We start from the raw sequence: 13,154 nt of genomic DNA, 5'->3' as shown, positions 1-13,154 counted from the left end.
AAGCCATCCTTTCTTCCTAAGGTGGTTTCAGATTTTCATCTGAATGAAGATATTGTACTACCTTCCTTGTGTCCTCAGCCCAAGCATCATCGGGAACATGCGTTGCATTCCTTAGATGTGGTTCGGGCAATCAGGGTATACCTGAAAGCTACGGAATCATTCCGTAAGACGGATTCACTTTTTGTGATCACGAATGGCCCCAGAAAGGGTTTGCCTGCATCTGCCGCGACCATTGCCAAATGGATTAGACAGACGGTGGTACAGGCTTATTCTATTAAGGGTCAGAGTCCTCCGTTCCCTGTTAGGGCGCACTCCACTCGAGCGCTCAGTACTTCCTGGGCCTTTCGCCATCAGGCGTCAGTGGTCCAGGTATGTAAGGCGGCCACCTGGTCGTCGGTACATACCTTTACAAAATTCTATAAAATTGATGTGACGGCATCGGCGGATGCCTCATTTGGCCGCAAGGTTTTGCAGGCCGCAATTTGAGGAGACCGGTGGTCTACCTCGAGGGTTTTTTTCTGTTTGAAAAAAAAAAAAAAAAATTTTCTTTTTTGTTGAGTCTCATCATTAAGGATGAGCATTGTAAACTTCTAGTTGGCACCGGTTGGGCCTTCTAGATTGGGATTTGATTTTCATTTTCCCACCCCTCATTTGTGATACTGCTCTGGGACGTCCCGAAGGTGCTGTATCACCGAGGACTACGTCTGTCAATGAGCGATAGAGAAAAATGGATTTTTGTAAAATCTTACCGTAAAATCCTTTTCTCTTAGCTCATTGACAGACGTAGTCCCCGCCCCTCTGTTTTTGAGTTGGGTTGGGTTAAAATCTCTAAAGACTGCTTTTTGACATAACTGATTTGCTGAGGCAGAGAGAGAGAGGATATACCCTCTGGGACTGCCCCTAGGGTGTGGCCAGAGCATTTTAATTTCCTGTCTAGTCCTGCTCCTGTGGAGGCAACATAACCCGAAGGTGCTGTATCACCGAGGACTACGTCTGTCAATGAGCTAAGAGAAAAGGATTTTACGGTAAGATTTTACAAAAATCCATTTTTGCCACATAGTTGCCCAAATAAACAGTGAATTGAGGTTGGCTTGTAAGTTGGAGACATCATTTAAGGATGTCATTCCACTGCATAGCTTGGTGTCCTCTGCAAACACTGAAATGGTACTTTTAATCTCAGACCCTCTATCATTTCTACATATATGAAAAAGTAAGAGTCCCAAACTGAACCTTAGGGTACACCACTAACAACCCTAGACCATTCAAAGTAAGAATCAGTTAACCACTACTCTCTGAAAACAACCTTTTATCCAATTTCCTATCCATCTACAAACTGATTTTTCCAACCCTGTAGACTTTACCTTACACAATAGCCGTGTGTAGGGAACTGTGTCAAATGCTTTTGCAAGATCAATGAATACTATGAATGCATGGTATCTAGTAACTACAGGGCTGCCCTATCTATGTGCATCAAAACAATTAACAAAATATACATTCAATGTGATAACAGATCATTTCTATATATTAGATTAAAGTGCTAAAAAAGTTAATCAAAGGTGCTATATCAAGTGCTTGTAATAAGGTTCTCCGTGCAAAGATAAATTAGATCATAATGTCCAAAGACATATGAAAATCTATAGACTCTGGTTAGTCTTGCTGTAGTGTGGGTTTACAGTGGCGTGCTCCCCTCCTATGTTCCCCCACCCACCAGCTGTATATACAAGACAGGTTTAGGTAGTATATACTCTTTCATCCACTCCTTCTTTGCCTCTTTATTAGGGCTTCCAAGTAATAATGTTTGGCTCTTTTTTGCATCCAAGATAGGTATATATTCTCTCTTTATCACCTCCTCCTTTCCTCCACTTCAATCTCCAGGTGTAAAACGGCATGTGTTTCACCATGAAAAAGAGGGGAGAATATCCATAGTGTAATACTGTAGACTTATTAATGTAAAAAAAACACAATTGCACTTACATAAAATTGGTCGATTAAAAAGCAAAGAAAACAATCCACAGCAGCAGTCTAATCACTCACACACTTGGAGAGGTTTCACAGACCATAGCGCGGTTTTACATTCCCTATATACCATTCCAATCATTAGAGTTTCTAAAAATTAGAGACAATGGCTTTGAAATGACAAAGCTCAATTCTTCTAGGATCCATGAGTGTATGCCATCTGGTCCAGGTGCTTTATTTACCTTAATTCTGTCTCAATATTTCTGGACCATATCAATTTGGAGCCATTGTGAATCATTTGGTGCTGTGTCAATATAATCCCCATCATGGACATGAGCTTCCCCATGCTCCTTCGTATACACAGAGCTGAAGAAGGCATTTAATACATTTTGCCTGCTCTTTGTCCCCAGTCACCCACTTCAGATTATTTTGTAAAGGGCCTACATGCTCAGACTTGACCTTTTTCCTATTAATATATTTGAAGATTTTTTTGGGGGTTTGTCTTACTCTTTTGCAAGCTGTCGTTCGTTTGGAATTTTTGTAGCCTTGATTTCTATTTTACATATTCTGCTATTTTCCTTGTAACCTTTAAATGATGGCGTTTAATTTTTATATTTTTAAAAACTCTTTTCCTATTATCAATAGTTTTTTGACTTATGAGCCACATAGGTTTTATTTTTAGCCTTTTAACCTTATTGCCTGTGGGAATATACTTGGCAGTGTATTCATATACAGCCTTTTTGAAGAAATAGAGATACAAGTGACACGCTGGGATTAAATTGCAGGTAAAGCAGCTGTATATCAATCCCTATAACAAGGGATAACACAATACTCACTTCACACTACTGTATATAGAGCGCTGACCTGCAGCATCAATATTTAAATTGTTTAAAAGACAAATATGTCTTTCATATATATATATAATCTCAGTGCAAAAAAAAACTATTATGCCACAAAAAGATGCTATAGTGCCATGCAAAAAAAGTCCATAAAAGGTGTCCAGTAAATCTTCAAAAAGCTTAAAGTGACACAGCACTACTGTGTAGCACTTTTTTGTTTATCGTGTATGCGAAGAGTTCATAAACGGTGTTCAAATGTTCTTCCAAACTTTAAAGTACCATCATGTGTCAAGAGTATGTCATTTTGTTTAACCGCTTGCCGACTGCCGCAAGTACATATACTGCGGCGGTCAGCCCCGTGCAGGCAAAGTGACGTACCGGTACGTCACTAGCCTGTGAGCCAATAGGGGGCGAACGCGCGCCGCCGGAGGCGCGCTCCCGCCCCCGCTCGTTCACGGACACCTCAGCGCGAGTGACTGACGGACCCAATGTCCTCCGGTCACTCGCGATCGTCAGTTACAGCGGGAGAAAGGCAGGCGGCTAATGTAAACAAAGCCGCCTGTCTTTCTCCCCTGTGTAACAGCAGAGATTATACGGTCCTGCTATATAGGATCGTAGATCTCTGCTGTTACACAAACCGCCACATCCCTGCACAGTAAGAAGCACGACCCTAGGTACACACTTAACCCCTCCTTCTCCAATAAAGTTAACCCCTTCCCTGCCAGTGTCATTTTTACAGTAACAGTGCATGTATATAGCACTGATTACTGTAGTAATGTCACTGGTACCCCCAAAAGTGTCAAAAATGTCAGTTAGGGGTCCGATCTGTCCGCCGCAATGTCGCAGTCCAGCAAAAAAAATCTCAGATCGCCGCCATTACTCCTTTAAAAAAAAAAAACAACAAAAATGATAATCTTTCCCTTAGTTGGTAAACACAATAACTTTTGCACAAACCAATCAAAATACGCTTATTGCGATTTTTTTACCAAACATATGTAGCAGAAAACAAATTGGCCAAAAATGTTAAATTTTGATTTTCACTTTTTTTTTGGGGGGAATTTCATATAAAAAAATGTGAAAAATATTGTTGTTTTTGCAAAATTGTCACTCTTTTTTTGTTTATAGCGCATGATCAAAAAATCAGAGGTGATCAAATACCACCAATAGAAAGCTCTGTTTGTGGGAAAAAAAGGACGTCAAATTCGTTTAGGTACAGCGTCGCACAACCACGCAATTGTCCGTTAAAATCACGCAGTGCCGAATCGCAAAATAGGGCCTGGTCAGGAAGGGGGTAAAATCTTCCGGGGCTTAAGTGGTTAAGATTTGTTATTGTAAGTCGTAATTTTGTACACCATATATCTTATTGTACACCATATATCTTATGCTTATTTAGTAATTGTGGTGAATGTTGAATAAACTACGGGAGCTAAAGAGTGACAGGAGCTTTATGAACTATCCCAAATTGATGCTGCGAATACAGTGCATCCCAAAAGTATTCCCAGCACTTTTTCCACATTTGTTATGTTACAGCCTTATTCCAAAATGGATTAAATCCATTATTTTCCTCACAATTCTACAAACAATACCCCATAATGACAACATGAAAGAAGTTTGTTTGAAATCTTTGCAAATTTATTAGAAATGAAAAAAAATCCCATGTACATAAGTGTTCCCAGCCTTTGCTCAATACTTTGTTGAAGCACCTTTGGCACCAATTACAGCCTCAATCTTTTTGAGTATGATGCTACAAGCTGCGGATGTCTATTTTTGGGTAGTTTCTCCCATTCGTCTTTGTAGGAAAAAGAGGAGGAGCCCCCCTGATGGGACTTTAATGGTCTTTATCCTATTGGTTGTAAAGTGATCCAATGAGTTAAATATAGTACAAAAAGTAAAATTAATTACATATTTATTATTACAGAGGTACAAAAAATAGAACATACAAAACAAGGGTGGCTAGCCCTAAAAAGACTGCATCAAGGTTGTCAATATATAAACAGACACAAATGCATAAACGTGTAAATAGATTACTCATAGAGCAGCATGGCTGCACACCCGACGCGTTTCTGGATATTATTCCTTCTTCAGGGGTGTATAAATGGTGTATTCCAAGACAACACTTATGATGCAGAGAGTCACAAAATCACCAGCATTTAATATAAAATCAACATATTGTTATATCCATCCCAGTAGACCGGAAGGAGCAGCAACCAAGACTGCACATCCAGATGTCCCAAACCATGGAGCCCAACAAGACCTGGCAGAGCTCCCCAGCAGAAACAGCGTGCAGAAAGAGCAAAAAGCTCGGTACCAGGATAGAGGCCCACTGAGCCTTCGGCCACCATTCGAGGGAGGCTGGTAAACACCCTGCACTCCCTCCCTTAAATATACCGCCAAACAGGATGCACCAGAGCTCAATTTTGAGTGTCATGGCAAAGGTGTTTTTTTTTTTTTTTTTTTTTTTTTTTTTTTTAATAAATCTGCAAAAATTTTAAACTTCTTTCACATTGTCATTATGGAGTATTGTTTGTAGAATTTTGAGGAAAATAATAAATTTATTCCATTTTGGAATAAGGCTGTAACATAACCTAATGTGGAAAAAGTGAAGCACTGTGAATACTTTCCGGATGCACTGTATATCAGTACAAACACTGTACGGTACCTGTTCAAATTCAAAGTGATTCTACAAATCTCTCCAGGTCACTGATGTTAATGGTGTTACTGCTCTCCTGTCCTAAGCTCCCTCCCTGTCTCTCTTGTGTTGTACCTTACAGAAATCTTTCAATGTTTCCTATCAGCCCGTGAGGTGGCGCGCAGCCGGGAACGAGACAGAATTAGCCTGGGCTCAGCCGTGGGCTCTGGCACAAGTACTAGAGCGGAGGAGCATTCCCCACAGTTGGTGCAGGCAAGGAGAGACAGTGGACATCTCGCAGAAGGACAAGACCTATATACTGCCGCTTGTAACTCAGTTATCCACCGCTCTGCTCTTCTCCTTCTTGGGGTAAGCCCAGTACTAGAACATCTAGATTCCCCAGCAGAGGATCTTCAGCAGCAAGTTGCATCAGCTGGCTCCCATGAGGCTACGGCAGCTATGACAAGGTAAACAGACACAGAATCTGGAGTTTGAAATGACAATGTCATGTGTACATGAACAAGAAAATCAAGATTAAAATGCTGAAATTGCTCAAATTTAATTTAGACACTTTATTAAGAGAGATTCAAGCTAATTTTTGTAATATGTTCACACAAGGTAACATTACAAAAATTGCCCAGCACTCAATCAACTGCTCGAACCGACGTTCCTGTACATAGTTTTGTTCAATAACCACTAGGTGGCGCGATCGCGCCGTGATTGGCTAGCGGGGATGTCGATCAACTGGTCTGGTGTACCCGATGTCCACCGGCCAATGCGCGTTCATCCCCGGAAGGCAGAACGATGATCTCCACATGTAAACAAGACCGATCACCGTTCTGACCGGAGGAAGACCAAGATCTTGTGTTTCTGCTAGGCAGGAATATCAATATGTCTTCTTCCAGTCAGAGCAACCCCCACACAGTTCGCAAGCACCCCCTGGGACACAGTTAACTCTTTGATCGCCCCTGATGTTAACCCCTTCCCTGCCAGTGTCAGTGCAGTGACCGTGCATTTTTTTTTAGCACTGATCACTGTAATAATGTCACTGGTCCCCAAAAAGTGTCAGATGTCCGATTTTGTCTGCTGCATTGTTGCAGTCCCGCTAAAAATCGTTGATCGCTACCATTACTAGTAAAAAAAAAAAATGCTATAACTTTTGTGCAAACCAATCAATAAACACTTATTGGAATTTTTTTTTTACCAAAAATATGTAGCAGAATAAATATTTGGCCTAAATTGCTGAAAAAATTTAGAATTTTTTTTTTTTTTAATTGGCTGTGTTTTTTTTTTTCTTTCCCCAAAATCGTCGGTCTTTTTTTGTTTATAGCGCAAAAAATAAAAACCACAGAGGTGATCAAATACCACCAAAAGAAAGCTCTTTTTCTTTTAGCAATTCTGGGCTTTTGTTAAGGAGGAAGCAGCTACCCTAAAGCTGGATACACACTATACAATTTTTTCTTTAGATTTTTTCCTTTAAACTTACCAAAACCATATAATATGAGGTCAGACCAAAAACACTTTCAATTTGTATGCAATCAGGCAGGCCCTTGCACTACACAGTTGAAGGTAAATCTAAAGGAAATCAAACAACAAAAGTTGTATAGTGTGTATCGAGCTTTAGGGTATGTCTGCAATGAATGTACTCATTGCTGTGTCTATATTCCATGCTGGTAGCACAGATAGTTTAGACTTTAGACTAAAGGGCCATACACACTATAAGATTTTCTGAAGACTTTTTCCTTTAGATTTACCGAAACCAGATAATATGAGGTCAAACCTAAACACTTTTAATTTGTATGCAATCTGGCCGGCCCTTGCACTACATAGAAAAGGTAAATCTGAAGGAAATCTAACCACAAAAGTTGGATAGTGTGTATCCAGCTTTAAGCTGGATACACTTTATTCAATTTTCTTTAGATTTTTTTCCTTTAGACTTAAGCTGGACACACACTATCCAACTTTTGTTGTCAGATTTCCTTCAGATTTACCTTTTCTATGTAGTGCAAGGGCCTGCCAGATTGCATACAAAGTGAAAGTGTTTAGGTTTGACCTCATATTATATGGTTTTGGTAAGTCTAAAGGAAAAAGTCTTCAGAAAATCTTAGTGTGTATGGCCCTTTACCAAAACCATATAATATGAGGTCAGACCTAAACACTTTCAATTTGTATGCAATCAGGCAGGCCCTTGCACTACATAGTTGAAGGTAAATCTAAAGGAAATCTACCAACAAAAGTTGTATAGTGTGTACCCAGCTTTAGGGAGCAGACTTTGCAGGGGAACCCTGGTCCAGCAGCATGGCTTCACATTTATTTTCACAAACATGGAACCAGAACCTCTGTTTTTAATATAATCTATTTTTAAAAAAATATATAATTTGGCTTTGCTGCTGACTTGCTGTATTAAGTGTTGGGAAATTTTTGTATTGTTAAATGAAATTGGGTAAACAAATGCACCCTTGCCTTGCTAGCTGCAAACTGATTTGGGCAGCTGCCATTTTTTTTTTAAGTGAGTGCCAAGGGAGCAACTCTGTGTTGCCTTTAAAAATTAAAATCTCCCCTTCATATTTTGCCATGTGAAAGACAGTCTTATTGGCTGCAGCAAGCAGCTATTTTCTATAATTTACTGCATTAGATTTAGAGTACCTGTACTAACATTCATATGACCCCAGCACCTGCCTTGACAATTTGTGTCTGGTGGTAAGCCAATGAGACCAAGCGATGTCTTTATTTTTCCCACTTTGCCCATTCACCAGAGGTTGGAGTATTTCGAGAAGCTACACTGGAAAGGGTAATACAGGTTCAGTTTAATGTGTTATTGTAAAATAATTAAAAAAAAATAAGGCAAAGAAATCTAAATCTAAACCCAATAACAAAAATGTACTATATTGCAGCTTACTATCCTTAATTAGACCCGGTTCACACTACTTACAAATTCAATGTAAATAAATGAGAGCCGTCTTAATATGCATTACTGAAGTTGCTCCGACTTCAGAAAAGGTTCCTGTACTACTTCAAAGCGACCTCTATCCGACTTGTGCACATAGACTTCAATGGGAGCCGCCTCTAAGTCGGATCCTTATCTATTTTCAAGCGACTGTGATCAGACTTTCCAAGAAGAAGAAGAAAAAGATTACCCAGGCATTCCTCACAAAGTCTCCTATAATTTAAGTCTCTTCAAATTCATGCTAAAGTCAAGCTAAAAAGACGCTGCTTCATGGGGTGACTTTCTGGTCGCGGTAGTGTGAACCGGCTCTTAGATGTGGTGGCTGTCTTAGTTTCCCTAGTTTTTTCTTTTATTTTCACCTAGGGATACTGCCAGTAACAATGTTCAGTCACTGTACTGCATCTATGGAGGTACGACGATGTTGCCCTAGGATAAGAAGTAGTGTTACTACAGAGCACCCTGCCCTAATCATGCCATAATTCCTGCACATTTTAAAGTCCCTGATGTATGTAAAATTCAAGCGCTTACTGACTTTAGGCTGGAGAGCCATGTTGTATGAAAAGCAATGAGATCTAGGGGTTCATAAAACTTAGAGGCTGCCAGGATCTCACTCCAGAGAGCCTGACTATGGCTGCCCTTTTTGCCCATCTGCTCCGTTCATAGAAGCCACACTACAGCTTCTGCGACTGAGATCTAAGAATAGAGGACAGGTGGATGATTAATAGGTCTTCCCCTCCATTCTTTGATTCTGTTTCATTCATAGAAGCTGTAGTATGATTTCTTTAAATGGAGCAGGTGGATGGAAAGAGCAGAGAGTTGCTGTTACCGCTCCTTAGTTATTTTAACCCCCACCTCACTGGAAGGTTACGGTGGTGGGGGTGGGAAAGAGGGCATGAATAGAAAAGATTTCTAACAGAAAAGGAGTCAGCACAGGGTACACATCCTATTGACTATTTTCCCTTATGCTGAATTTAAGTTTTTTATTTTAGCTACACTTAGGGCTCCATTCGCAATTTGGAATCATGGGCAGAATGGCTGCAATTCTAAATCACATGGCAATTGCGCCACAACACACACCGTGCATTTGGTTGCCATTATCCTTTACGGACACCCGAAACTCGATGCAATTCTGCAGCGATTTTCATTCAACAGGATTGTTCGGCAAACCTCACCTTTAAAAATGGTGTGAAGCTGGTCAACCGAAAAGAAGCAGGACTTAAACAACAAACGTGCTTAGGACCCCCTATTCAAGTGAATGGGCTGGCCCTGTGTGACCAGCAAAAATCGCGTGAGAATCGCTCTTTAAAAATGTGAACGTGGCCTTAGACTTTAATGCTAGTTACTGTAGGCATAGTTACCGTTTTTTTTTTTTTTTTTTTCATCTCTACCTCTAGTTCTGCTTTAATGCTAATTATAAGAGTCTTTTCACATCAGCATCAACAGTTCTATTAAAAAAAAAAAGGGCTTAAAAAAAAAAAAAAAATCATGAAAACTGAATTATTTTACACCCGTTTGTACATCTGACTTCAATTCAGTTTAAAGCAGTATACATTCATTTTTCACATTGGTAAAAAAAAAAAAACATCAGTAACAAAAATTGTTTCTTGGCCAAAACGGAATGAACGTAAGACGAATGCATCAATTTACATCCCTTTATGACTGCAAAAAAAAAAAAAAGACGCAAACGTTTTCCTTTTTTTTTTTTCTGCAGACATAATTAGACTTGGATGCAAGTAAATGTAAAGAGAAATATGTCCGTTTACATTTGCCTGCTCATAGACGTACACTGTGGTTCCATCTGGATCTGTCTAAAAAACTAACAAGACAGATGCAGACTGAATGTTTGCATCAAAGGGTCATAACTATCTTTCCTTTTTAAATGTCTCCCTTTATCTGTTCAAAACAGAAGCGAAAGTCTTACAGCAGAAAGGAGGTCGGTCCATTCACACCCCAGTTATAGACTTATTAAGTCCAGGAGTGAGTCTGATCTTTCCCAGCCTGAATCTGATGAAGAGGGGTATGCCCTGGTGAGTGTGTTTAACCATTTAACTGTTTTTTTTTTCTTTCTTATTTCATATAGAAAGCGTAAAATGTGCACTTTTTTCCCACAATTTGGAATCTGTCACACTTGGAGCTTTCTTTTCTGGAGCAGGCCTGGAAATTGAAAGCATCTACAGAAATGCTGAGAGCTACATAGTCTCATTTTATACAGCTAGTTTGCATAATTGTAAGCTAAGATGCCTCCTCTTTGGGAGTTGGGAGATGCATGCAGGTTGTCTTCTTTTTCTTTAAACGGTTGTGGACATTGGGGGTGTGATACACGCCCTAAAACACTTTATTAAAGCAGACAGAGTGTGTAGAAGATGCTGTCCAGTTCAATGCAACAGCTATTACAGCTTTGTTGTACAACAAAAAAAATATGTTTTAAATAAAGTTTTTTTCCTGTTTAAACCCCTTATATTATCCTTCTTTTTTTTTTACAATAACATGTTTGTTGCTTTTTAAACCGTTACAGTAGTATGTTACCGCTTTAACAATCAGAGGCAAACCTATAACACCTATTATCCTTTAAATTATCCTAATCTGCCCAAAATAACTTCAATTTACCCTTCTCCCCTAAACTTATTATTTTCCCGATGATGATTTTTTTTTTAAAAATTATCTATTTCTATTTTTCTATCCATTAATATTTAAACTTTTTTTTAAAGTTTTTTTGTTTGGTTACTTGTTGCAAATTTGGGGGGAAAAGCCCCGTACACACGTACCGATTGTCGGCCGTAAATATTCGGCCGACGACTGATCGGCCGATTGTAAGCTTGTTACAGCCAACAGCGCACCAGCGCATTTTCGGCCGAACAGAATCTGACTTTAAAATTTTTGTTGGCTGTCACCAGAACGGCCGATTGTTTGCCAGTCAGTACAGATTTCGGCCGACAGACAGCAGATTAGCAAGACTGGGCATGCTCAGAAAAGAAAAAAGACAAGGAAAGTTAACCATCACATGACATCACTTCTGCAGTCGGCTGTTGTTGGCCGACAAAATTCGTGTGCAGTCTTTTGCACTTTTCAACAGACAGGACAGCCCTGGACAAAAGACGGCCGATCATTCGGACGACGATCGCTACGTGTGTATGGGGCTAAAGTCTTTCATTTGTAAATCACAATTGTGAATGCTTTGTATCAGAATCATACTTTTTAGTTTTTTTAAGGACTTCTAGAATAGAGGAGTTATAAAATGAAATATATACTTTTTATCTACAGGATTATTTCTTTCCTTTTTAAACAAACACTGATCAAAGTTGAAAATCTTTGTAGGTGTGGGTAGGGGAAGTAAAAACAATAAAAACAAATGTAACTTTCCACCTGCGTATTTTAAACACAGTGGCAAGTGAAACCTTGTAAATCACCTGGATACATCACGTGTTTGCAAAAAACTACTTGAATGCTGAACATTCAGGAACACCGCTCTTTGGGGAAAGATGAGACCAATGTAAATCTCTGGTAGGAATGCACAATTGTTTGGAGGTAAAAAAAAATACCAAAATCGAATCCAAGGCATTAAACATGGTGGAGGGAATTCTGGTTTGGTCTGCTGTGGTTCCCCATCAATCTGGAAAGCTTGATATCCTAGAGCAGTGGTCCTCAACTACGGTGCTCAGGGCCCACTAACAGGCAAGGTTTGCAAGATAACTAAATTACATCACAGGTGATATAATTTGCTGCTCAGTGATTGCCGTATTCTAGTCTGCATCTCCCCAAGGTAATACTTAAAATCTGGCCTGTTAGTGGGCCCCAAGGACCGGAGTTGAGGACCACTGTCCTAGAGGGAACAATAAATTCAGAGTTGTATAAAAAAGAAAAAAAAAAGTTAATGGAGAATGGACTTTCTTCCCAACATAAAAGCCGATCTTCTCTGTTTCTCCCCTCAGCTTTCTTGTTTAAAGGGAGGGGGGTACGAGTACATTTTTTTTTTTTTTTTTTTTTTTTTTTTAGTCTTTACTTGTTCCCACTTTCTCGTTCCTTGACTAGGCGAGGATGACATAACCTAAGCAAATATTTTTAGCTACTGACTTTAAATTTTATGTCATATTTAAACGCGCTTGCTTAAATTTAAATTATGAATCGAGAATCGTGAAGCTGCCACCTTTAGAATGAAACGAATGTGTCACTGCAAAACAATAAAAGAAAAAAGGAAAAGCGCTAATACCTATATATTCAACCATGTTTACAAAAGGACATTAAGTTTCACTTTTATTGATGGTGGTAGTAAAAAGTCCATGAACCTCAATGAAAGCCTCCACCATATGTATTGAATCCTCAGTGTGTTCTTATGGAATCTTACAGCTGTGCCACCACAAATCACCAAACAATGCACACTCGCCATCAATACTCAGTCATCAGTCCAGGCCGGATGTGACGTCACACCGGAACAGCAAACGACTATGTCCACGGAGCCTCGACTAGTTTTGCAAATCATGTCTTCAGGAAGCCTGAACTTCCGGTTTTTGAAACGCACGCCGTTCACCAAGCGGTGCGGTGGTGCAGAAACATAGCAGGCTGTTTACACTGGTGCAGAGCTTGGGCACATTAACAAGTGGAATACCATGTGTTTTTATACCCCTTGGAGTAATAAAATACTACATTGTGAGTACTTTCATGGTTTGACATTATGGTGTTTCTGGAGTATAAACTGAAGAACCCAGAGGAGTAGGAAGACAAGTAGATGTATGGTGTGATTGATTTGGAGGTGATAACCCGGTGCGTTCCATCGACCTTTAGTAAT

The 13,154-nt window shown here is 39.6% G+C and overlaps 1 protein-coding gene across 2 annotated transcripts in view; it reads left to right on the top strand.

Moving 5' to 3' along the window:
• Positions 1 to 13,154, top strand: part of HERC1 (HECT and RLD domain containing E3 ubiquitin protein ligase family member 1) — a 212,322-nt gene that overhangs the window by 58,415 nt on the left and 140,753 nt on the right. For both annotated transcript variants that reach the window (XM_082255125.1, XM_082255124.1), the window contains exons 23-24: positions 5,567 to 5,891; positions 10,278 to 10,398. In XM_082255125.1, the coding sequence (XP_082111251.1) occupies positions 5,567 to 5,891; positions 10,278 to 10,398 (446 nt within the window). The remainder of the gene's footprint in view (positions 1 to 5,566; positions 5,892 to 10,277; positions 10,399 to 13,154) is intronic.

Source organism: Pelophylax lessonae (genome assembly GCF_965119305.1).
Source record: "Pelophylax lessonae genome assembly, chromosome: 4".
Taxonomy (NCBI): domain Eukaryota; kingdom Metazoa; phylum Chordata; class Amphibia; order Anura; family Ranidae; genus Pelophylax; species Pelophylax lessonae.
This window is presented reverse-complemented; position numbering and strand designations above follow the sequence as displayed.